This window comes from Capricornis sumatraensis, chromosome 10 (assembly GCF_032405125.1).
Source record: "Capricornis sumatraensis isolate serow.1 chromosome 10, serow.2, whole genome shotgun sequence".
Classification (NCBI taxonomy): Eukaryota; Metazoa; Chordata; class Mammalia; order Artiodactyla; family Bovidae; genus Capricornis; species Capricornis sumatraensis.
In genome coordinates this window covers 15,758,698-15,782,562 of record NC_091078.1, presented here as the reverse complement: position 1 = coordinate 15,782,562, position 23,865 = coordinate 15,758,698, and the positions used below count along the sequence as shown (strand labels likewise).

General features: G+C 49.0%; 2 protein-coding genes across 2 annotated transcripts; both read right to left on the bottom strand.

Moving 5' to 3' along the window:
• Positions 1–3,767: 3,767 nt before the first annotated feature.
• On the bottom strand, positions 3,768–9,788 carry MYOZ1 (myozenin 1). The gene is made up of 5 exons (XM_068983169.1): positions 9,716–9,788; positions 8,627–8,805; positions 6,450–6,708; positions 5,917–6,082; positions 3,768–3,999 (listed from the first exon to the last, which is right to left on the bottom strand). Exons 1-5 carry the CDS (start codon positions 9,786–9,788, stop codon positions 3,768–3,770), a joined length of 909 nt encoding a protein of 302 aa, XP_068839270.1.
• Positions 9,789–15,689: 5,901 nt separating this feature from the next.
• SYNPO2L (synaptopodin 2 like) lies at positions 15,690–23,616 on the bottom strand. Its single transcript, XM_068982314.1, has 4 exons — positions 23,512–23,616; positions 22,099–22,250; positions 21,156–21,670; positions 15,690–17,851 (listed from the first exon to the last, which is right to left on the bottom strand). Exons 1-4 carry the CDS (start codon positions 23,614–23,616, stop codon positions 15,690–15,692), a joined length of 2,934 nt encoding a protein of 977 aa, XP_068838415.1.
• Between the last annotated feature and the right edge of the window lie 249 nt (positions 23,617–23,865).

The window sequence follows — 23,865 nt, the reverse complement described above, 5'->3', positions numbered from 1 at the left end:
ACTTTATTTTGGGGGGCTCCAAAATCGCTGCAGATGGTGATTGCAGCCATGAAATTAAGACACTTAAACTCCTTGGAAGGAAAGTTATAACCAACCTAGACAGCATATTAAAAAGCAGAGACATTACTTTGCTAGCAGAGGTCTGTCTAGGCAAGGCTATGGTTTTTCCAGTAGTCATATGGATGTGAGAGTTGGAATGTAAAGAAAGCTGAGCACCAAAGAATTGATGGTTTTGAACTGTGGTGTTGGAGAAGACTCCTGAGAGTTCCTTGGACTGCAAGGAGATCCAACCAGTCCATCCTAAAGGAGATCAGTCCTGAGTGTTCATTGGAAGGACTGATGTTGAAGCTGAAACTTCAATACTTTGGCCACCTGATGTGAAGAGCTGATTCATTTGAAAAGAGCCTGATGCTAGGAAAGATTGAAGGCAGGAGAAGGGGACGACAGAGGATGAGATGGTTGAATGGCACTGACTCAGTGGAGATGAGTTTGAGTAAACTCTGGGAGTTGGTGATGTACAGGGAGGTCTGGCGTGCTGTGATCCATGAGGTCGCAAAGAGTCAGACACGACTGAGCAACTGAACTAAACTGAACTGAACTAAGAAGATAATGCCTCAACCAACCTGGGCTCCCTGTAAATTACTAGGTTTACATCAATATTTCAAATATTCTGAGATTGGAAAAATTAAATTTTTAGGTTTTCAGAGCTGTGGACTATTAGGCCTGGGCATTTTTTTTTTTAACCTCAACTTTAAGGATAGGCATTTAATAATTATTTTACAGTCTCTTTGTCACCTGAAAGTTCCTATTTGCTTTGGTATCTCTGATGCCTGATAATAGTACCTGGTATATAGTAGGCATTGAAGAAACATCTGCTGAAGTAATTAGTCCTTAACTTTGGGGGAGGGCTCACAGACTTCTTTAAAAAATGTTTTTATTTTAAAATTTATTTATTGGCTGTGCGAGGTCTTAGTTGTGGTATGTGGGGTCTAGTTCCCTGACCAGAGATTGAACCTGGGCCCCCTGCATTGGAAGTGCAGAGTGTTAGCCACTGGACCACCAGGAAAGTCCTTTACAGACTTTTAAACATGAGAATCTGATAAAAGTTATGAATCTTTATTCAGGTCCTGTCTGTGCCCTGCCCATATTCCCTCAGCCTATCCTAGAGTTCACGAAAGCTTTGGCAGACAAATGCTATACAAGCCCATAGCTTTCTACTTTAAACACCTGAGTATTCTCCTTGCCTGGAAATGTCAGCAGACTTAACATTCCCCATAGCAATCTATAACCAATGAGAGATGGGATTTGATAGCTAAATATTCCAATTCTACCCATCCTCAGTGAGGCAATTCTAAAGTATGTTTTACTATAGTGTTTCTCAAAATTTACTAACACATAAAAATCACCTGGAGAGATTAATAAGACATAAATTCTGACATTTCCATATTTTTTGGCCAGAGTTTGCAGGATCTTAGTTACCCAACCAGGGATCAAACCCAGGTCCCTGGCAGTGAAAGCATCAAATCTTAACCACTGGACAGCCAGGGAATTCCCTTGAATTTGTGATTTTAATCAAACTTCTAGGAGAAAATGATACTGCCAGACCATGGACCACACTTTCACATTTTTTCTCAGAGTTGCCAGTGAGAATCAGCCCCATTTGCCCAAAAGATATTTATTGGCCTTCTTCTCACTCCCTTACACTGCTTAGATTCTTGGATCACCTCTCAAATTTACTGCTGCTGCTGCTAAGTCGCTTCAGTCGTGTCCGCCTCTGTGCGACCCCATAGACTGCAGCCCACTAGGCTCCTCCATCCATGGGATTTTCCAGCCAAGAGTACTGGAGTGGGGTGCCATTGCCTTCTTTGCCCAAATTTACTACTTGCATCCAAATCTTTGTTTCAGGGTCTACTGGGGGGAAATCGAAACTATGACAACTCTTCTTAGAAAAATGCATATAGAAATAGTTTTGTGTATTACTTAGAAGTATGGCTTCCCTTGTGGCTCAGCTGGTAAAGAATTGCCTGCAATGTGGGAGACCTGGGTTCGATCCCTGGGTTGGGAAGGTCCCCTGGAGAAAGGAAAGGCTACCCACTCCAGTATTCTGGCCTGGAGAATTCCGTGGACTCTATAGCCCATGGGGTGGCAGAGTCGGACACAACTAAGCAACTTTCACTTTCACTTCACTTTAGAAGTATGAATCCTCTGAAATTTATTTAGGTGGTAAAGGAAGGTGACCAGAGTAAATATCATGTGACTCTAGGCCATGAAAACTGAATGAGTCTAGGCAGAGTCTAGGAACTTACTATAATCATTAATAGCTCATGGAATGAACTGAATTCAGGCAGCTCTCCTTAGAAGTTACTTCCCCAGATCCTAGTAAGTCATCTCTTTATTTTTCCTGGTCTGCAACAAACTCTTATTTTGTGAAACATAAGAGTAAATCTGGGACTCTCAAGAAAACCCATGCTGGCTTCCCTGGTGGTCCAGTGGTTAAGAATCTGCCTTGCAATGCAAGGGACACCAGTTCGAGCCCTGGTTTGGGAAGATACCACATGCCAGGGAGCACCACAACTGCTGAGCCAGTGCCCTAGAGCCTGCGAGCCACAACTCCTGAGTCCCTGCGCTGCAACTACTGAAGCCCAAGTGCCTAGAGCCTGAGTTCTGCAACAGAAACCACCTCAATTAGAAGCCCACACACAGCAATTAAGAATAGTCCCCACTTGCTGCAACTAGAGAAAGCCCAAGTATAGCAACAATGACCCACCACAGTCTAAAAAATAATAGTAATAAATAAATCTTTAAAAAAACTTGAAAGAAGTTTTTGCTTGAAGTCAATAAAAAGAGTATTGTTACTCATTCCTATTGGACTTTGATGGTTTCTTCCCAATCATAGTGCTTTCTGGACACAATTGCAGTTGCCCTATGACCCTTAGATCTTTTCTTGATGTTTTCACACAGAGCCAGGCATACCATAACTGCAGCTGTTTTCTCCCACTTCCTTCTCAATTCCAACATGGCTCCCTATTCTACTCCATCCTTTCAGGAATTTGTAACCTTTGACAGAAACTCCTAAGCTCACCCTGGTGTCATCTGGAAGTCTTATGGCATGCTCTCATTCTGTGATAATTGAGTAATCTTGATTATCCCAATTTCTAATCAGTTACATAAACAGAATTAACACCAGGGTCACCAATGCCTAATTTCCTAAACACAGCACACAATTACTTCTTAGCTTTGCCCACACAGGGCCCAGCACATGTGTTTGTGCTGATTGTCTTATGTACTACTGAATAAGTATGCCTTTGTATATACCTATGAATGTGGTTTGGTGGGTGTGGATATGAGTGTGGGTATGTAATCAGAATTCAGGTCTAGTCTTGAAGTCTGAATAATGAATGTATGGTATTTTACTTTAATTAGTCCCTGTGCATTCTTAGCCTCAGTTTTTGTCTGCCCTCAAATATCAGAGGAAGAATGAGTTCATTTCCTTGAAGTTTATTAACTGTTACTGAAGGCAGAGCAAATTCCATAAAAGAGCAGGTTCCATACAGAGCAGTGGAAGGGGAGCTCTGAGTTGGTATGAAAAGATGCTTGGAGTGGGGACTTCGAGTGAAAGGTGAAAAGAAAGATCTTTCCTTGCTTTCTCCCTCCATTCCCACAAGGATCCTGGATTTTCGGGGGGGGGGGGGTATCCTGCTCAGTATTCCCTCTACAAAATGGAACCAGAGAGGGGAAACTTGATACAAAGTAGAGGCGGAAACACCTCACAGCTCCTCTGTTTCTCCATCCAAGGGGATGCTAATATCCACATTGTAGTCTACAGGCTCCCCGGAGCTCAGCCAGGGAATAGGGGTTCGATTGAAAGAAGGCCTGTTGGAGAGGTTCTGGTTGTAGAGAACTAAGGGTTCGCTCAGCAAGGGCCCCAGGTCAAACTTGGGCATCTGGAAGGTCATGCGTTTGGAGGCCTTCTCATATCCACCATAAGGCATTGCTGTCCTGAAAAGGAGAAACATGATTTCATTAAAAACCAGAACAAAAGAAAAAGAGGGTTTTTTTTGTCAGTGAAATGTTACCCTGTTTGGAGGATGGAGAAGTCTGTGAATTCTAGTTTAAGATCATTTCTGCACTGCTTTTTCTTCTCCCTTAGTAATCCATCCTGCCTTCTGGTTTGCTTGTTTCCCCAAGGCTAATAAAGAGAAAAGTAGTCTAGAGGGTACTAAATAGTCTCATGGATAGCTGTGATCCAAACCAGTCAAATTTCAGAGAAATTGACAACAAATGCTACAGGCCCAAGGGTCTGAGATCACCTTAAATTATAATGTAGAGACCTCCCTCAAAACCCCTACCCCACCTCCAGTGGATAATGTGTGCCCTAAATGAGAAGAATTAACATTTCCTGAAAAATCCAGGCACCTCAGGACCAAAGGGCTTCCCTGGTAGCTCAGCTGGTAAAGAATCCACCTGCAGTGCACGAGACCCTGGTTTGATTCCTGGGTTGGGAAGATCCGCTGGAGAAGGGATAGGCTACCCACTCCAACATTCTTGAGCTTCCCTGGTGGCTCAGCTGGTAAAGAATCTGTCCGCAATGCGAGAGACCTGGGTTTGATCCCTGGGTTAGGAAGATCCCCTGGAGAAGGAAATGGCTACCCACTTCAGTATTTTGGCCTGGAGAATTCCATGGACTGTATAGTCCCTGGGGTCCCAAAGAGTCAGACATGACTGAGCAACTTTTACTCACTCACTCACTTAGGACCAAAAGCAAAAGCATTTCTCTAGTGCTTCCCTGTCCTGTTTTCACACAGTCTAGAGAAGCCTGGAGAAGGCGATGGCACCCCACTCCAGTACTCTTGCCTGGAAAATCCCACGGACGGAGGAGCCTGGTAGGCTGCAGTCCATGAGATCGCTAAGAGCTGGACACGACTGAACGACTTCACTTTCACTTTTCACTTTCATGCATTGGAGAAGGAAATAGCAGCCCACTCCAGTGTTCTTGCCTGGAGAATCCCAGGGACGGGGTAGCCTGGTGGGCTGCCACCTATGGAGTCGCACAGAGTCGGACATGACTGAAGCGACTTAGCAACAGCAGCAGCAGCAGAGAAGCTTAGCTCCAAAACGATAGATATTTGAGCCTATTTGAGCCTTATTAAAGTAGGGCATGGGGCCTCCCTGGTGACTCAGACTGTAAAGAATCTGCCTGTAATGTAGGAGACCTGGGTTTGATCCCCAGGTGGGGAAGATTCCCTGGACTAGGTGGACTAGGGAACGGCAACCCACTCCAGTATTCTTGCCTGGAGAATTCCATGGACAGAGGAGCATGGTGGGCTACAGTCCATGGAGTCACAAAGAGTTGGACACAACTAATTAACACTCATTTCACGTTGTATTTCAAAGTAGGGAATAAAGAAACAATCTTCAATAATATTATAATAACTGTGTGGTACGTAATCTATAAAAACACTGTGTCACTGTTGTACACCTGAAAACAATATAAGTCAACTATACTTCAATGAAAAAAGAAAAGAGAAATAGAATTCTACTATAAGGACAGTAATGAAAATTATAACTTTGAATGAAGGGACCCCCCCCCCCACCCAAGAGGCCTTTACATGTGTGTAATATATTATTCCCATTTCACAGTCAAGGCAACCAAGGTTCAGAAGTAGGGTTACTTTCCTACACAGCTAATAACAATGAACCAAAATTCAGATCCTGCCTCCAAGCGAATCTTTCCTTCATCGTACCATGCTGTTTCTCTGAGCTGGAGTAAAAAGGGCAAGAGCCTTCAATTAGGGCCCCCACATTACTCCTACGCCTCCTCAGTCTCCTGAAACATCTGAACCAAAGTCTCCAATCCAACTAAGGACATGTTGCCATACACTGGAATGCATCAGGTTCCTTTCTCACCCCCCTTACCTGTTGAAGGACTTATACTTAGGGAGTTCAGCTTTGGCCCCATAGGCCAGCAGGTCGATGCCAAGTTCCACTTTCTGTTGGGGGTCAATCCCCATGGCTTTCTCCCATGGGGAAATATAGGTCTTAAACACAGTGACATGTTTTCCTTCTCCACCTGCCTGGTTGTCTGGCAGCCGAGGGAGAGAAATAATAGTCAAATAATAGCAGTTAGGAGGAAATGTAAATTAGTCTAGAGCTCTGTACTAGAGAGGTCGCTAGGGGCTGGGGACCAAAGGTAAAACATGCTAGTAATTGTTTATGGTTTGCGAAACCATGATAGCCTGGAGTCAGATATGTGATGAAAGAGAGAAAGGTGACTGAGAGATAGGACTTCTGGGTGGAATAGACATGTCTCTATATCCATCTGGACCCAGAAGACCCGTCAAGATATCTCAGCAGGCCTTTCCTGTATCCAACACCCAGTCCAGGCCTCATTCCTAGGGATTTCTCTGCTTTAGGGACCAGACACTTGACTCTTGGGTGAGGATACTTACCTGTTCCTGTCTCGCCAACCCCTGCTGTGCCAGCAGCACCTCCTCTGCCCGCATGGCCCCCAGGACCCCCTGCACCCCCAGATCCAGGGCCAGAGCCAGACCCAGAGCCCTGACGATGGTGTTGTTGGTCAGAGCCATACTGCCCGGCAGAGCCACTTCTCCCTGCCTGGCCTCCGACACTGCTCTTGCTGTAGGAGAATCCCTGGCCAGCTGTCCCCAGCTGTCCCCCCACTGTGGGAATGAACTTCTGGAAGTGATCCTGAAAAGAAAGGACAGAGTGAGGGGAAGGTTAGCAATGGGCACAGGGAATACCATAGCAAGTATGAACTGATCAGAGACAATAGCCAACTCAAAGACCCTGAATCCTCTGAGACTTCCCCATCCACTAGATGTTAGTAGATAAACCTGACTGAGAGAAATTAAACTCTCCTTAAGGGATACAACCCCATTGGCTCAGTTCTTCGAATTACATCTAGGATAGAGGCAAGTTTTTGTCCAAACTCCCCTTTCCCATCCTTACCAATGCAAAAAGGATCAAGACTTCTGTTCCACTAAAATTTGAGAGATTGGGTTTGGCATGGAGAACCCAGCCTTAATTTGAGGAACTAAGGAGATCTCTGCCTCTCTCCCACCATCTTGTCTAACAGATTAAAAGTGTGTCTTTTCCTCTCCCTTCCTCCTTTCGGTGCATAGGGAACCAGGACTTCCTGACGGTGAAACTGTAGCAGGTAGGGGGAAGGGTGGCCCAAAGGGCAACACTGGATTCATCCCCAAAGCCTAAAAATAACCCTGCCAACTCCTTCAGGAGGCTCTCCTGGCCACCCACCACGCACACCCCCACGCTCCACCCAGTGTAACCAGACACAGGCAGGGAGGAGGGCTTTTGGCCTCCTAAAGTTAGATATGGCCGGCTCAGCAATTTTGTTCTGCTCATACATATGGGCCAATGGCAGACACTCCTGCCTCTGGCCCCATGTAGGCATCTATTTTCACTCTCCCCTGGCTGCTTGGGAAAGATGGAGGGGGAAGAAAGGAAATGGAGACGATCCCCTCCTCCTCAGCTGTAACATCTTGTGCCTGGCCCCTTTCCAATCCCTACTTCTCTTTGGAGAATGACCCTGACTAAGGGATGTTGGGCCTTAATGGATGGTTTCAGTCCTTGCATCTATGGCCCTTAGACTGACCCTTAAATAAAAGAATGGCTCAAGAAGAGATGGCTATAAAAATTCACTTACCTCTTTCTAGGGTTGCGAGATTTTTGCACACACAAAAAAATCACAGGACACCAGTTAAATTTGAATTTCAGATACACAACAGTAGTTTTTTAATACAAATATGCCTACGTATTCATGGGACATATTTAGATATAAGAAAGTATCCATCATGTATCTGAAATTCAAATTTAACTGGGTAACCTGTATTTTCTAATTTAATTTTTATGTCCCAAATATTTCATGGGACACACTTATACTAAAAAATTATTGTATATCTGAAATTCAAATTTAAATTATCTTTAATTTTTGTTTCTTTTTTGACTGTGCTGCATGGCTTGTGGGATCTTAATTCCCCAACCAGGAAGAGAATCCAGGCTCCTGGCAGTGAGAGCACCAAGTCCTAACTACTGGACCACCAGGGAATTCCCTAAGTGTCTTCAATTAAGAAAAAAGAAAGTTACATCCCAAATATTGTGCGAGATATACTTTACAGAAAAACTATTTGTGTGTATCTCAACTTTATTTTTGTAACTGAAGTAGAGTTGATTTATGTATAGATTATACACCATTTTAAGGCATTATAAAATATTGGCTTTATTTCTGGTGCTGTAAATACATCTCTATAGCTTGTTTAGTGTGTATCTCAAATTTAAAACAGAGGACCGGGCATCCTGTGCTTTATCTGGCAATCCTATCTTTAATACTTAACCATACTGGGGAGGAATTTTCTCTCTGAAGGTGTGGTATTCCTCACCCTGCTTCACCAGCTCTAAGATACAAATTTAGTTTCGGGGTGGATCGTAATTCACCCTGCATCTATTGGAGGCATGCTGTATCTGAGGGGTTAATGAGTTTATAAATTTGCAGGGAGGGGAGGTTGATAATATTTTGGAAACTCTGGGCCTGCCAAGAAGCTGTCAGAAGAGGCACTAGGCTTCGAGAGTTGTAGAGTTCTGAACTCACCATTGAGCTGTCAGAGAAGACATCAGGGTGGTTTTCATAGATAAACTTCTCCACACGCAACTGCCTCAGTTTGAACATCTTGGAGCCCCGGTTAGTGAGCAGCGAAAGCTCCTCCAACATCACGTCTCTTGGGACACTGATCTTCTTGCCCAGGTTCAGGCCTGAACTCTCTTGTCCACCTTTCAGGGAGGTGGGGAGGCAGAGACAAGGGAAGAGGAAAGTGGGGTTTGCTAGTTCCAAATCCAGCTGCCATCCGCAACTAAGCGTGTGTGTGTGTCCCAGTAGAGGTCACTGAAGGAAGCAGATGCTGTCTCTGATGTCTGGTTAAATTCTGTCTAGTCTATGAGGGATTTTGATTTCCTGGGTTTGGAGTTGGAGAGAACGCATGGGAAATGGGGTGTAGAGGGGGAGACGGGGAATACTAAAGTGGCGTGGAGAGGGTACATGGCGTAACAGAGGTATGGGGTACCAGGCAAAAGAGTAAAGAAACATCATAGGTGGAGAACATTGGGGAAGCCTAGCATGGGGGGAAGCCCAAAGGCCGCCTCTAAATATAGACTCCTGTCTCAACTTCTTTCCCTTCTCTTCCTCTCATAAACTCTGGCTGCAAACAGCCTCTCAGTATTAGGAAAGCTCGTCTACCCCCAGGAAAAATTCTCAAGGAATTTTCCATTTTAAGTGCTCAGACAAAGCTCCTTCGTTCTGGGGAAAGAAGTAAGGAAAATAAGCTCTTATTGAGACCTTACTCTGTGCCAGTCTGCAGCATATATGTTTTCTCCTCAAACACACCTCATTGACCTGTGGGTCCTGTTGTCTTGGACCTGTGCTGGGTAACATGGCAGGGATATTACTGTCTCAGATTACAAGGTGAAAAGGGTGGAAGGGGGAGTAGTCAGTGTTGAATTCTTTCTTGTTCTTTCCCCCCCACCCACCCACCCCTGTAAACCTCACCACCACCCCAAATTCCTCGTGTCTCTTCATATCTCTTCACCTTAAGACATATACAACCTTATGATATTTCTGGAACTCTTGGGCCAGAGATACTCTTACTAAGAAGTCCCATACTAAGTAGGTGCGAACATGCCATACCTCCAGTGAGTTCCATGATCAGCTTGCTGGATTTCCTCTTCTTATTGGGGGCTGGGGTCCCTGAGAGCGGCATTGTGGAGGTGGATGGAGCCTGGACAGGGTGGGAAGGGGAAGCTGAAGGATGGACAGGGTGTAGAGTGAGTGTCTCCAGTAGGTACTGCTTAAAGACTTTCAGGAAAAACACTTCATTAGATTTTTCCGAGAAAAAGGCTTCCCTGGTAGCTCAGACAGTAAACAGTCTGCCTGCAATGCAGGAGACCTGGGTTTGATCCCTGGGTCAGGAAGATCCCCTGAAGAAGGAAATGGCAACCCACTCTAGTATTCTTGCCTGGAAAATCACATGGACCATGGACGGAGGAGCCTGGCGTGCAACACCCCATGGAGTTGCAAAGAGTCTGACATGACCGAGCGACTCACAAACACACACAAAAGGTGAAAACCCATTGCTTTATGGCTTCTCTTCTTAGGAAGCAGAGCAGAAAGTATAGATATACCCCCTGTTCCTACCTTCTACCAACCTCTCTATTCAGCTGTTTTACACAGAGATGGTGCAGAGTTTAGGGATACAATGTTATGTTGGGAATAAAACAAACAAATTACAGGTAGGGCAATGCACCCAGATTTCATTGGTTTGGCATGATATGAAGTTTTTATTTGCATGGGCCTCTCAGTTTGGGGCTGTCATTCCAAGCTCTAGTCTCTCAGTTTTCCCCCAAGCCCCAGGGCAGGGGTGGGGAGGTGGGGGTGGAGCAGAAAAAATGTTCTGCCAGCATTGAGGAGATCCAGCCAAAAACATTCTCCATAGGATGAAGAGGTTATTGCCCCTCCCTTGGGCCAGCTGGATCATGGCCTGGGAGGTCACAGCACTGCTTCTGCTCTCTCACTCACTCCCCCCGCCCCCCCCCCCCCCAGCCCTGACTGGACCCTAGAACCAGAGTGCAGAGGGAGGTCAGGGGACATTTGAACCTTGATGCATATCAATTCAGCAATATCACAGCAGCACAAAATTCAGGGAGGACAGAAACATACTCATAGGACCTGGCAGTAGATGGGGACAAGCTGGAAAAAGATACAAATTCCAGCCCCTCCTTCACAGAAGCTGGGTCTCAGCAAAATGCTGTCTTCTACTGAGTCCTATCTCACAACACACCTGCAATTCTACTTGCTTAGTGGGGTCTGCTGCAGCTGGAGCCCAGGAACTGCTAAATGGACTTTCCCTGTACTCCTCTCAGCCCCAACTAGGTTCTTATTTTCCACCCAGCCTCTCAGTCTCCACCCCTCTGCCCATTTCTTCAGTGCCTCCCCCAACATCTCAGTCCCCCCACCCTCTGGAGTCCTTCTCCCTCCAACTCTCTGTGGCTCCCCTCAACTGAACAACTGGGGAATAAGTATAGATGGAGGAAGGGGGCAGCTCCCCTGGGATCAAGGGTCACTGTTACAGACACAGACACAGCAGTGACGGAAGGTGCTCCAGCCCCTTGGGCCATCAGCTGGAGACTTACCGGCTGCTCAGGCCGTGGTCAGCTCTCCCTGGGCTCCAGCAGCTCCGGAGGACTGAGCTGCTGTGACTAGAGAACCTGAGCTAGGCAGGCGTGGGGGCAGCACTGGCAGTGGGGGAGGGAGCATGGTTATTAATAGAGATGATGAGCGCAAGCGGCTCAAATGGCACAGGGGGTACTGAGACCCTGGAACCAAGATCCCGCCCTCCTTGCCCAGAGGCTCGGGAAGGGTAGGAAAAGCCTTTGGAATTCTCCCACTAAGCTGACTGAGCCAAGGATCACTCTGCCCAGGGACTCCCCTTCCTTGGCACCTAGAGGCTCAGATCCACAGAAGCACTCAGGGAGAAACTGAAAACTGAGAGGGAGAGAGGAAGCAGGCAGCAAGTGGTGGACAGGAATTCAGAGTGGGAGAGTGAGAACCAGAACGTGTCTGGAGAGCCATGCAGAGCCAATGTAGGCCGGGGCTTGAGGGACATGTGCGTGCATTTTGGGGGTGGGAAGGCTTAAGGTGCTATGTCTGGAGAAGGGAATTTCTGTTCACAATGTTTTTAGTGCTCTTTGAAAGTTCCTGGATAAGCGAGTCTTTCTTCTGGGAGGGCCAGATCTTAGCAGGATAAGGGACCAAATTAACCAAATCCAGTGCTTAGGCTGTCAGGGCATGTGGGGCAAAACTTGAGCCAGTTTCCTCATTTTTACCCCCATTTGCTGTTGGGGTGCTCAGCTCAGCCTACTCAGAGGACAGATGTCACTTCTCCCTGGATAGATATCCTTCTTCCTGAGGACATAGAGGCTTCTGACCTGCCAGGGCTTTACTCTCTGAGGTTCCTACTTAGAATTTTCTGGACTATCCCATTCACACTGGTCTAGAGAAGCCTCTGGGCTGGGGCACAAGCTTGAGAGCACCCTGGAAGTCTGTCATTTGCCTGAGCCCTTTCTCAGTAGCTGCAAGAACACCCTGGATCCTCCTGTCTTCTGCTCAGGTTTTGCAACCAGCTGTTTCACTCTGCTGGAGCCACCAACATGCTGTAGCTGCCTTAGGAAGTGGCTTCTGTAGCTCCCAGAATACCATTTTGTCCTTCTGTGAGCTATGCACTTTTCCTGACCACGTCCTTTTCCCATCCTGAACTTTATAGGTTCAGATTAGATTGCCGAGAGAAATATCAATAACCTCAGATATGCAGATGACACCACCCTTATGGCAGAAAGTGAAGAGGAACTAAAAAGCCTCTTGATGAAAGTGAAAGTAGAGAGTGAAAAAGTTGGCCTAACGCTCAACATTCAGAAAACGAAGATCATGGCATCCGGTCCCATCACTTCATGGGACATAGATGGGGAAACAGTGGAAACAGTGTCAGACTTTATTTTTGGGGGCTCCAAAATCACTGCAGATGGTGATTGCAGCCATGAAATTAAAAGATGCTTACTCCTTGGAAGAAAAGTTATGACCAACCTAGATAGCATATTCAAAAGCAGAGACAATACTTTGCCTCATGTATGGATGTGAGTTGGACTGTGAAGAAGGCTGAGCGCCGAAGAATTGATGCTTTTGAACTGTGGTGTTGGAGAAGACTCTTGAGAGTCCCTTGGACTGCAAGGAGATCCAACCAGTCCATTCTGAAGGAGATCAGCCCTGGGATTTCTTTGGAAGGAATGATGCTAAAGCTGAAACTCCAGTACTTTGGCCACCTCATGAGAAGAGTTGACTCATTGGAAAAGACTCTGATGCTGGGAGGGATTGGGGGCAGGAGAAGGGGACGACAGAGGATGAGATGGCTGGATGGCATCACTGACTCGATGGACGTGAGTCTGAATGAACTCCGGGAGTTGGTGACGGACAGGGAGGCCTGGCGTGCTGCGATTCATGGGGTCGCAAAGAGTCGGACACGACTGAGCGACTGAACTGAACTGAACTGAACTAGGGGCCAAAAGTTCTCCCTGCTCCCCTCTACTTGGCCTCTGACCAAACCAGTTTAGCCTCCAGATACCTCATCTTTTGTCCTTTTCCTCTGTTCTCTCCTAACCCAAAGAAGCAGTTAGACGAAAAAAAAAAAAGTAGCAAAAGGTGATTTTGTCATCATCACCATCCTCCCCTCAAAACCCACAAAAACCAACCAAAATTTTGGTCTTCTATGATTGAGTACCCAAAACTACTATGTGAATGAAGACAGAATATGTATTGTAGGCTTTCTGAGCCCTTGCTTTGGAATTCTGTGTGTGCACGTGTGCACGTTCAGTCCCTTCAATCGTGTGTGACTCTTTGCGACCCCATGCACTGTACCCCTCCAGGCTCTTCTGTCCATGGGATTTTCCCAGCAAGAGTATTGAAGTGGGTCATCATGCCTTCCTCCAGGGGAATTTTCTGAGAGGCTGCTTACTTGCGACAGGATCAGGGTCATAGGGCTGGTTATTGGCACAAATCTGCCCCCTGCTGGTAAAACTGGAGTAATAGAACTTCCCTTCTCAAAAGTCTAAGTCCTGCTTTCCAGTGCCTTCTCTTTTATTAGTCTCAATCCAGGCTGATCCACCTTCTCTCTCCCTCTTCCTTCTCTCACCCCACCTTCACCTTCAGCCACTGCCTTCCCTTGATTTCCTCCAGGCAGTTGGAAAATGTTGATGGCAAAAGGGTTAGAGGGCTTTTTCAAATTGTCTTGGTTCTGTAAGCTTAGGCCTCATCTGAGAGGTATGGAACAGGGGATGGAGACGGAGAGAATCTAGACAGAGGGAACCGAATGGAGGTGGCTACAGGGGGTCAGGACAGAATTGGTAGAGAAGAGCAAAAGGCCTTGGGGTGAAGGGCAGAACAGTAAAAAAACAGGAGAGCAGGAGCTGAGAAAAAGATCAGGATTGGGGAAAATGAATTAGATAAGATGAAGGGGAGACCTGGATTTAGGCAAGAAACGAGACAAGATGACAACAGAAGATATAGGGCATAAATTTATTCTTGTGTACAAACCAAAGCACTGTGGTTCACACTCAATATGCAAAGGAAATGATCAGTTTCCAGGTCAAGCAGCAAAAGTGACTGGTGGTCATGGTGAGAGGGGAGTCCGTATCTCTCTAGGACAGAGATCAGGACCTCAACCTGGAAAGGAGTAAGAGCTAGGATTTATGGGATGGGGTAGCACTAAAAAGAGGTTTTGGCTCTGGGTGTTTCCTTACCCTTTCCCAGGTAGTTATGACAAGCTGCAGAAGATAGAGGAACAGATTCACAGGAGGGAACACAGATATACCTGTTTTTTCAACATTCAGCACACATTCTCGCATCCCTCTACCATCATCCCCCTTCTCTCTAACAAATACATATGTCTTCCTCATTTTCTCCCAGTCCCCCTTTTGTACACGACTGGTTTCTTATTATCCAATATTACTCTACCAACACTGCACTCACCCTAACCATGCTCCTCTCTAAGTCTCAATCAATTTCATTCATTTCTGTCCTGCTTCTGGCTTCTACCTTACTTGCCACATTAAGGTTCTTTTCCCCTTCCTTTCTGTCTTAGGTTCATGAGGCCATGAAGCCAATGATTTGGTCATTCTCGGAGGAGATTTTCTTTCTTTCATTTCCTGGATGCTTTGTTGCTCAGCATGGGCCTCTCAAGTTGTTAGCTTTCTGAAATCCTGAGGAACAGAATTCTTAGTTCTATTCCTGGTCTAACTGATGTAACTCAACGCATACAAACTGCCCTGGTCCTTCGTGTCTCCTCACACTCTGTGAATTTCACAAGATGCTCTACATTTGCTGCAGATGATGATATTTAACTCTAGTCAATCTCTTTCTCCCCTCCAGACATTCTATGTGAGGACAAACCCCTATGTCCTCTATGTGAGGACAACTGACTCTTCCTTCATCAGTGCAAAGGTGAGACCCAGATTGGGTCTTTATGTAGACTTCTCCTCTTACTCTTGCCTCAGAGAGAAGAGTACATCTGTGTTCATGCACACACTTGCACATACACACACATTCACAGACATACACATGCCTAGGAATATACCCGCCAAGCTGGGAAAGAAGAGTGAGGAACAGCAAGAAACTTAATGCAAATAGGGGGTCAGTCAGTCCCTTTGCTGCCTGTCTGGTGGTGAGCTTCTCGCCTGAGGTCTTAGTAGTAACTTCCCTGTGTGTTTCTCATTGAATGTTAAAACAAGGCCCACAGAAAAAGACACAAATGTAGAGAAATAGGGACCAGCACAGGAGTGTAGGTGAAGAGACCTAAAGACAGAGATCCAGGCAAGGAACTACGAAGAGAAGCACAGACACCAAAGCAGAGAGAGTAGGCTGGAAGGCAGCAGGGAGGTTGGGAGCCAGGAGGAAGCTGGGGAACAGGACACCAACTCCAAAACTATCTCTGGCAGGGGGAATTTAGCCTGCTTGGGGGCGGGGGGAGGGAGGGGGCGCAGGAAGAGTGTTGGGAAGGAGAAGCAATTTTAGGAACTGGATGTTCCACCTCCCCTTGGTCCTGGGAGCTGTGCCCTGTTCAGTGGTGGCCCGCCCCAGGCCTCCACACATGAGCCTGCCATCCTGTTCTGGTAGCTGAGAACCGGGGCCTGGCTACTTGGAAGCCACAGGAGCTGGGGGAGGTCCCAAGACCCCTGGGAGACTCTGGAGGAGGGGGTGAGCTAAGGACAGGGGCTGAGGCCAGCTCTGTCCTCCAGATGGGCTCATCCAATGTAGTGGCTGCTCTGGGGGCAAGCACAGTGGGGGCCAGGGGTTCTGCAGTGGGCTGGGGCGCTGGAGTTGAAAATCGGCGGATCTCCTGGACTCTGGCAGTTTTGGGAGGCCCTGAGGAGGTGGGTCCAGGAGTCGGGGGAACCTCATCAAAACAGAACATGGCAGTTTTAAGTTGGTAGGGCTGGTGCCGCATGAAATCCAGAGCCTTGATGCCCTGCTTAGTGGCTGCCCGAGGCCCTTGGGATTGGGTCTTACTAGGGTGAGTTCGGGCAGCTTGGGGGAAAAAGGGTGAGAGCAGTGGGTTGTAAGCAATAGGAGGTGGGGCACGTATATTGGGTGAATATTTCCAGGAAGAGGGCAGTGAAGGGGTAGGAGAAGGGCTTCTGGGCCGAGGGCCAAGGCCAGGACCAGGTGGAGCTTCCACCACATACCTGTCCGCTCGGCTCTGACGTTTGGCAAACAGCTCCCCACCCCTCCCCTGAAGCCTTGGTGTTTCAGGGATTCCAGCCGAAGGGGCAGCCCCGTTCACTAACCCATCGAGGAACGCTCGAGAAGGGGGCTTAGGAGCCACTGGGGGTGGAGTCTTAGGAGTCGTAGGGGGTGGGGTCTTGGGAGCCGTTGGAGGCGGGGTTTTAGCTGTCACGTGAGGCAACGTCTTGTAACTCCTGCCGCCTGGTGGCTGCATGAAATTGCAGGCTTCAGCCCCGAGGCTCAGAGCATCCTCCTCGGGACCAGATTCCGCGCCCCCAGCCCGGGGTTTTTCATCCAGGTTTTGCACCAACGATAGCAGCTCGGGATTGGGCGAGTTCTTCGTCTCCTCATTTCCTGACCGGAACATCTGCTTTCGGGTTCCCCGACGCCGGGCCTCCTGGAGGATGCCCGTGCGAGCAGCTGGCACGGAGATGCGTTGCTCCCGAGCGCTAGGGGGCTCAGGGGCCGCAGAGCTAGGGGCAGGCGCTTCTGGGCGCGCAGCAGGTCTCAGAGGCGACGACAGGAAGATGGAAGCGGTGGAGGTCATGGCAGCTCCGCTAGCGGGGGCGGGGGCCTCTGAGGCTCCGCCTGGTGTAACAGGACGTTGAGGGGCTGGGATGTAGAGGGAGCTGGTGGCCGTCACGGGGCCGGGGGGACGTGGGGTGCTGGGGGAAGCGGGGACTGGCACGTGGCTGGGAACCCCTGAAGTGAAGCTGGGCACGGGAGTGGTACCCTGCGGAGGAGACAGGAAAGGCGGTGGGGCGGAGGGGAGGCCTCCCAGGCTCTCAGTTGCCCTCTTGGGAGCTAGAGGCCTGAAAATCACAGAGGTGGTACCTGACCGCTGCCCTTGTAAACCGGGAGTAAAGGGCCTAGCTGAACGGTTAAATATGCTTGGAACTGAGGTAGAGGTTCCACAGCCAGGGAGGAAAGGTCTGGGGCTGGCCACAGGGGCTGGCGAAGGGCTGGATGGGAGCAGAGCCGCCTCTGGCGGAGCGCTTTGTGGCCGAGGTGGAGACTGCAGGCCCTGCCCGTCGAGCGTGGCCACCGGACCTTCCTGGGCCAGCTGCTGGGTGATGGAGGCTGCGCGCTGGCGCTGCTGTTCAAAGAGTTGGGCCCCTCGCCCGGAGGCCTCACTCAGCTGCCCTCCCAGCCCCCGGTCCTCTGCTGTGCCTGAGCTCGGCCTGGCTAGCTCCATGTCCAGGTAGGGGCTGTCCCAGTCGGACTGGTTGGTGAGGCTGCGGGCGTCGGAGAAAGCCTCTTCGTCCAGCTCGGACTCACTGGTTGGAGGCAAGCCGTCCTCCTCCTCAGCGCCGGTCCCCGCGGCAGCCCCAAAGCTCACTAAGGTGTACTTCTTGGCTCTCTGCCGACGTTTCTTAAACATCAGTACCCCCTTGGAGTGGGGGTTGGGGGCTGCGGTGAGCAGGGCTGCAATCGTCCGGCATTTGGTCTTGGCCTCCTTCACACTCCTCTCTTGGAGGCTCTCTGCCCTTTGCAGCTCTGAGGAGAGGAGAAGGGGGGTGGTCAGTAGGCATCTGTGAGCCCCAAGGTTCTCCGCTCCTCCCAGTTCCTTTAGGCCTCTACCTCTGGCCTTTTCACTGGCCTAACCCACAAGGGCTTTCCTACCTGCGGCAAAGTCCTCTGACTTGGGGGCAGAGTGGAGGTGAAAGGTGAAACCAAGGACAATGGAAGGGAAGGCAGAGCCTAGTTGGCTGCCCTGACACCACTCTGACCCACACAGCCCTCCTCCCTCTACTCTGCTCCTGTCTTTCTGGAAATCACTTTTACTCACACCACGCACTGTCCCCCTCTCCCCTTCATTTCTGGCTGGCAATGTGAGGGTGGGGGATGGGGGGGGTCACTTCGCATGGCAGGCAAGGACATGAAGCAGGTCCCAGGGTAAGAAAAGATGAGAAGGGACACTTCTCCCACCAGAGACCACGTTAGAGGGCTTCTCGGAAAGTTTGGGACTTCCCCTTATCCTACCCCTTACCCTGTACTAAGGATAAAAGGATCCTTAGCAGTGGTGATCTTCATTCATAATTTCACTACCATCATGTAAGCCACATCATATACATTCACAGAAATAACTCCCACACATTGTTTCAACAAGAATATGGCCCTAGGGAAAGGCACCTATGAGCTTATGCTCTCAGATGTATTTTTCTCCCTCATTCCCATATACTCTAGCTTATATAGACCCCAGTTAATAGACACATGTGTAAATCCATGTGTCCACACAAAAACATACATGCATAGCCCAGGTAGCTCTTCTTCCCAGAATTCCCCTAGCCAAGACACTGTCACTAACAGTTGGGACAAAATTCCGTGCCTTCTAACCTCCAAGGCACTCCTTTGTTCCTTAAACCCCTGCTACTCACAGCCAGGGATGGCCTCAGATCCGAGATGCAGGAAAAGCCAGAGTGTTGCTCTCCAAGGCGAGCTTCCAAATCTTTAGGATATCTCAAGGTCACCAGCTGATACAATCTCCTTTCCCCCAAGCTGAGGCTGGGAGTGGAGTGGGCTTCTTTTAGAGTCAAAAGAAGCCCCCTATATTTCAAACCTTCTAGGTCGAGTGCTCAGGCACCACCACCAGGCAGGCACAAAAGGACTGTGTGCTAAGGGGAGCCAGGACAGGGCCTCCCAGGCCATGTGGGGCCTGGGAGGTGGGGCCAGGAAATGGGAGAGGCTGCCCTGCTGCTAGGACCCTGACTTGGACACAGTTACTCTCTAATCCGTGATCCCCAGTTCCTCCTGAAAAATTCTTGAAATTCCACCTACTTTCCACTCAAGATATCAAGCTCCTTTCTAATTTGGGCAGCCATTCCACCCATTCCAACATCTGTACTACACAATAGTCCTAGAGATAGGCACTGGAGTCATAGCTTAGCTCAGATTTCGGTTCCTGGGAGAGTTACTTCATCTCAATGAAGTTCAGTTTCCTCATCTGTAAATGAGGCTAATGGCTACCTCACAGAATTGCTATGAGGATTCAGTGAGATAATATAGGTCAATTTAGCATTTAACCTAAGGTCCACTATGAGTAATGATTACTATCAAAGCTTCCTTGATACTGCTGCTGCTGCTGCTGCTGCTGCTAAATTGCTTCCGTCGTGTCCGACTCTGCGACCCCATAGACAGCAGCCCACCAGGCTTCACCGTCCCTGGGATTCTCTAGCTGCACACAAACGTCTTATTCACTCATTTCTTCTCCCAGAGGCTCCTACACACATGTTTCCATATATTCATAGAGTACTCACACTTCTCTCTCTCACACACACCCTCTCTCCATGAGTTTTCCACAGCTCATGTTGTCACAAACCCCTGTGACATGTGGCCATAGCATTAGCCCATCCTGAGAAAAGGGCAGTGAAACTCCTGAGAAAAGAAGGAATAGGAAGGCAACAAGGAGAAGGGGGTAAGGGGGTAAGATCTTTCCCAAAGACCTCCCTTCCTATACCGTTGATATAGTCCCTTTCATTCTAGATTCCAGAACTCTCTTGGCTATGGGAGAGTAGTACCTGCATAGAATGGGTCCTGGAGCTCAGGAACTGGGTTTGGGGCTTTGTCGCAGCTGGCTTGGCTGAGGGGCTCTTGGCTGATGGGCTCAAAAGTCTCCATGCCGAGAAAGGCAGTGTTGGCTGGAGCAGGACCAGCTTGAGCCACCCCCCACGCCTTTTAAAGCCCCTTTGTCTTGGCCCCAGAGCTGGCAGCTGAATGAGCTCACTGTGCTATTTTTGGAGCCTGGCCCCTTCCCTCCTCTCAGCTGCCCCACAAGCCCCGGTGTGATGGACATGGGCACCTGCCTACCCTCCCCCCCCCCCACTCCAGTGCACTGAACAATGAGGTCTGCTTGGCTAAAAATATCCGTGAGCCACTAACTACAGTCTCATCCAGCATGATGGGGAAGGGAGAGGGTGCTAAAAGGAGAATTGGGGTTAAGCATGGGATCCTAAATGTATATCTGGAATTTCTTTGTGGGACATGGGACACTCTCAGGAATGTCAGAGGGTGAACTGTCACGTCCTTAGCCTCTATTCCAGACTTAGAGGCACAAAATTCTATTGATCAGGAATCAGAGTGGTGGGAGAGAGGAGCGAGAGATGAGAACTAGGGGGTAATCCCGAGATTTCCAAGGTGACGAGAATGGAGTGCTATGGGAGGCGTAAGACAGGGAGAAACTTCACTCTTAAACCTTGTACTGTAGCTCACATCAAAAATAGTAGAGAGCCCGAGATAAGTGGAATAGGCTTTTTCTGCCCAGGCCTACATTATCGCCTGAGATAAGAAGCCAAAGATCTCTCCCTCCACCACTTCCTAGGGATCTCATGACTATTCATTCCATAGCCTCCTAGTCCCCAGGAATCTTCATGGAACTAGCAGTGCCAAAGGCAGCTCCGATGTTATGCCTGCAGTAACACTGAAGAATCCCTATGCCCCTGTCCTGCTTCTAAATACTCCCCTGCCCCATGTCTGTGCTCCCCTCACCCATCTGACATCTAGCAATATCGCACCAATAGGCAAACGCTTCATCAATTCATGTCCCTTTCCAACTTCCCTACTTAGGCCGTTCCTGGGTTAGGTTGAAGAAACCCCCTGTATCTTTTTATCCCACTGGTTCAAACAGAAAAAATAATGGGGATCGTGAGACTAATTATTTTCCCCTCCCCTTCTCCACCTATTCCCAAGACTGTATTCAAGGGAAGCATAAGGTAGATATTGACAGAATGTATAGTTAAGGGGGGTTAGATTTAGGACTCAAACTGAAGTATCCTGAATAATGAAAAGGAGTTCATGCACTCACTGGCTTGTTTGGCCTTCTGGGTATAGGTGGTGGTAAGATCTTCTGCCACTGGGTGGGGAACAGGCCCCACCATAGGGATGAGATGAGGGCCAGGCCGGAGGGGGCCATGGGGCAACAGCAGGGCTTCGGCAGGGGGTGGCTGAAGAGTTGTCCCATCCTCCCAAGATGGGGAGCTCACACGACTGTCACCCTGGCTGGGAGGGCCAAGGACAGCAGGTGCCGGCTCTGCAGGGCTGTCAGACAGGTAGACCTCATCCGGCGGGGCTCCTGGAGGGGTGGGCCTTGTGGGGCCTCGGCGGCGGGGTCGGCGGGGCTTTTCCTGGGTGGCTGGGCCATCAGCATCACTGTCTGTCTCTCCATAGTAAGCCTCACTGTCAGGGGGCGAGAGGAGGCTCCCGGGCTGGAGAGGCTGGGGAACTGGAGCTCCTGGGGGCTCAGGACTCAGTGGAGACAAGGGTGACCGTGCCTGAAGCTCACCCGGGGATGGAGATCGCACAGGTCCCTCGTCCTCTACCCTGGATGGGAAAGATGACAGAACTTGAGAAATGAGCTGGATGACTGATAGCTAGAAAGATCTAGAGGAGATGGGAGAAGGCCGTACGGGGAGAGGGGACTGGCATTTGGGTGGAATGGATGGGCTGGATAGAGTAGAGATTTGAAGATGAACTGGGAGGCAAATCTGCTTGGCAGGCTTTGAGTGGAAATGGGCTTAGAGAGAGATATGATGATGCAGAGACAGGCAAGGGGCCTAAGACAGGCCCACGTACCCACATTCAAGTGCTCTGAGAGGCATACACAAACATCCATGCTCCAGCAAAATACACAAGCAGAAATAGGTACTTGTTAGTAGCTGAAGTCAGGTCAGTGAGACATAGAGCTGAGACAGGCAACGGAAGCCCTGGACTAGGGGGCTGGGGATAGGCTGGGGTGGAGGGATCCATACCGCCGCACAGTGAGAACAAGCTGATTCCCTGAGGCATCGATAAGGCCCATGGCACTGGCATGAGAGAGGCTGGTGCAGGAGACCCCATTGATGGCCAAAAGCTGATCCCTCTCTCGGAGTCCTGCTCTGCCCGCCTGGCTCCGTCTTCGGATCTGAGAAGGTGTTGGAGGAGAGACTGTAGGTGAGGGAGGGCTCCAAGGGGGAATAGAATGAAAGGAGTTAGGACAGGAAGGAACCATGTATGGAGGGGATTTTATTGGGTTAGCCAAAAAGTTTGTTCAGGTTTTTCCCTACGATCTTACTGAAAAACCCAAGTGAACTTTTTGGCCACCCAGTACTTTAGAGGGTAAGAAAGGGTGGAGAGGGGCAAGGGGTGACAGTTAAGGGGGTCAATCTAGAGGGAAGAAGGTGCTAACTGGAGAAAATAACATTGTATGAAGGGAGGTAGGGTAATTGCTAAATGAAAGAGGCTTGGGGAAAAATGCCTGGGAGAGACGTACTGGAAATGGTGGTTATCGCCTCAAGGCTTTCCTCCAAAGGAAATATCTATACTAGCCAATATTCTTTCTCTTCTAGTCCTTGAAATCCTAGGCACCGTTATCTATACAGTCAAGATTTTAGAACAGTATTCCAGACTGGAGGGAGTCCAGCAGATTCTGAGATTATGATTGTGTGTGTTGTGTGTGCACACACATACATATGTTAAAGTAATAATAGTAGTAGTGGCTATCATTTACTGAGTGCTTACTAAATGTTAGGCACAGTGCCAAGCACTCGACATGTTTTATTGAATTTAATCCTTCAGAATTTAGTATCCATGGAGTAGGTACTATTATTACCTACATTTTACAGTTGAGAAAAATAAGCTTGTGCTATGAAACCAAAATGGTAACAACTTCATCTGACAGGTCAGATCTTGCCATAACCCTCCTAGTACCTAAAATAAGTCTTGCCTAGTGAGAGAAAGGATCTGGCATAGGGAAAGAGGACAAGGGGCAAGGCTGGGCTCAGCTGGATGAGACAGCTTCAGCTCATCACACACCAATTTAGTTAGAAATGAGAGCCTTCCCTACATTCCTGGAGTTTAGAGTAGAGAGGCACAGGCCCAGGAGATTGGAGGGCCAGCCCTGGGCCTCTGCTGCTATGGTGACGCAGGGAACCCAGCCAGACTTTCTTTTTCTCCGCTCCCAGAAACCAGGGATTCCCTTTTCTATAGCCCTCCACAAGAAGCCACTGCTCAGATAGTATTCCCACCCACCCCCCATCAGATTTGAGCATGCTCCCTCGACCACCTGCCCACTCCCACTCCACTTCTTCACAGCCTCCCACTTCTCCCCTATAGGCCATCACATGACTTTTCCCAAGTTCCCTTGGGTTCCCCTTTCCCTGAAACCTCAATATAGGCTCCCTTACCTTGGACACCTGTAAAGGTTTCCTCTGCTCGGCACCCCCCTGAAGTCGGAAGCCCCAGGGGGCTCCCCCTGACAGTGTGACCAGCACCTCCTCCTCAGCACCCATCGCTCAGCTTGGCCTATGGCCCTCGGAGTTTGGACAGTGTCCCAAGGAGAGAAGTCGAGGCGCTGGTACCCCGTCCGGCCTGTGTGGCTGTCCTGCTTCTGCTGCCCTAGGCCTTCCCCCCCACACCACACACCACAGGCAGGCAGCCTGGCCCTGAGATCAGTACAGTCCACACACGTGTCCTGTCAATCGGAGCTGCGCCCAAAATAGTTACCGGCTGTACTCCCCTTCCTCCCCGAGCTGTGTTAC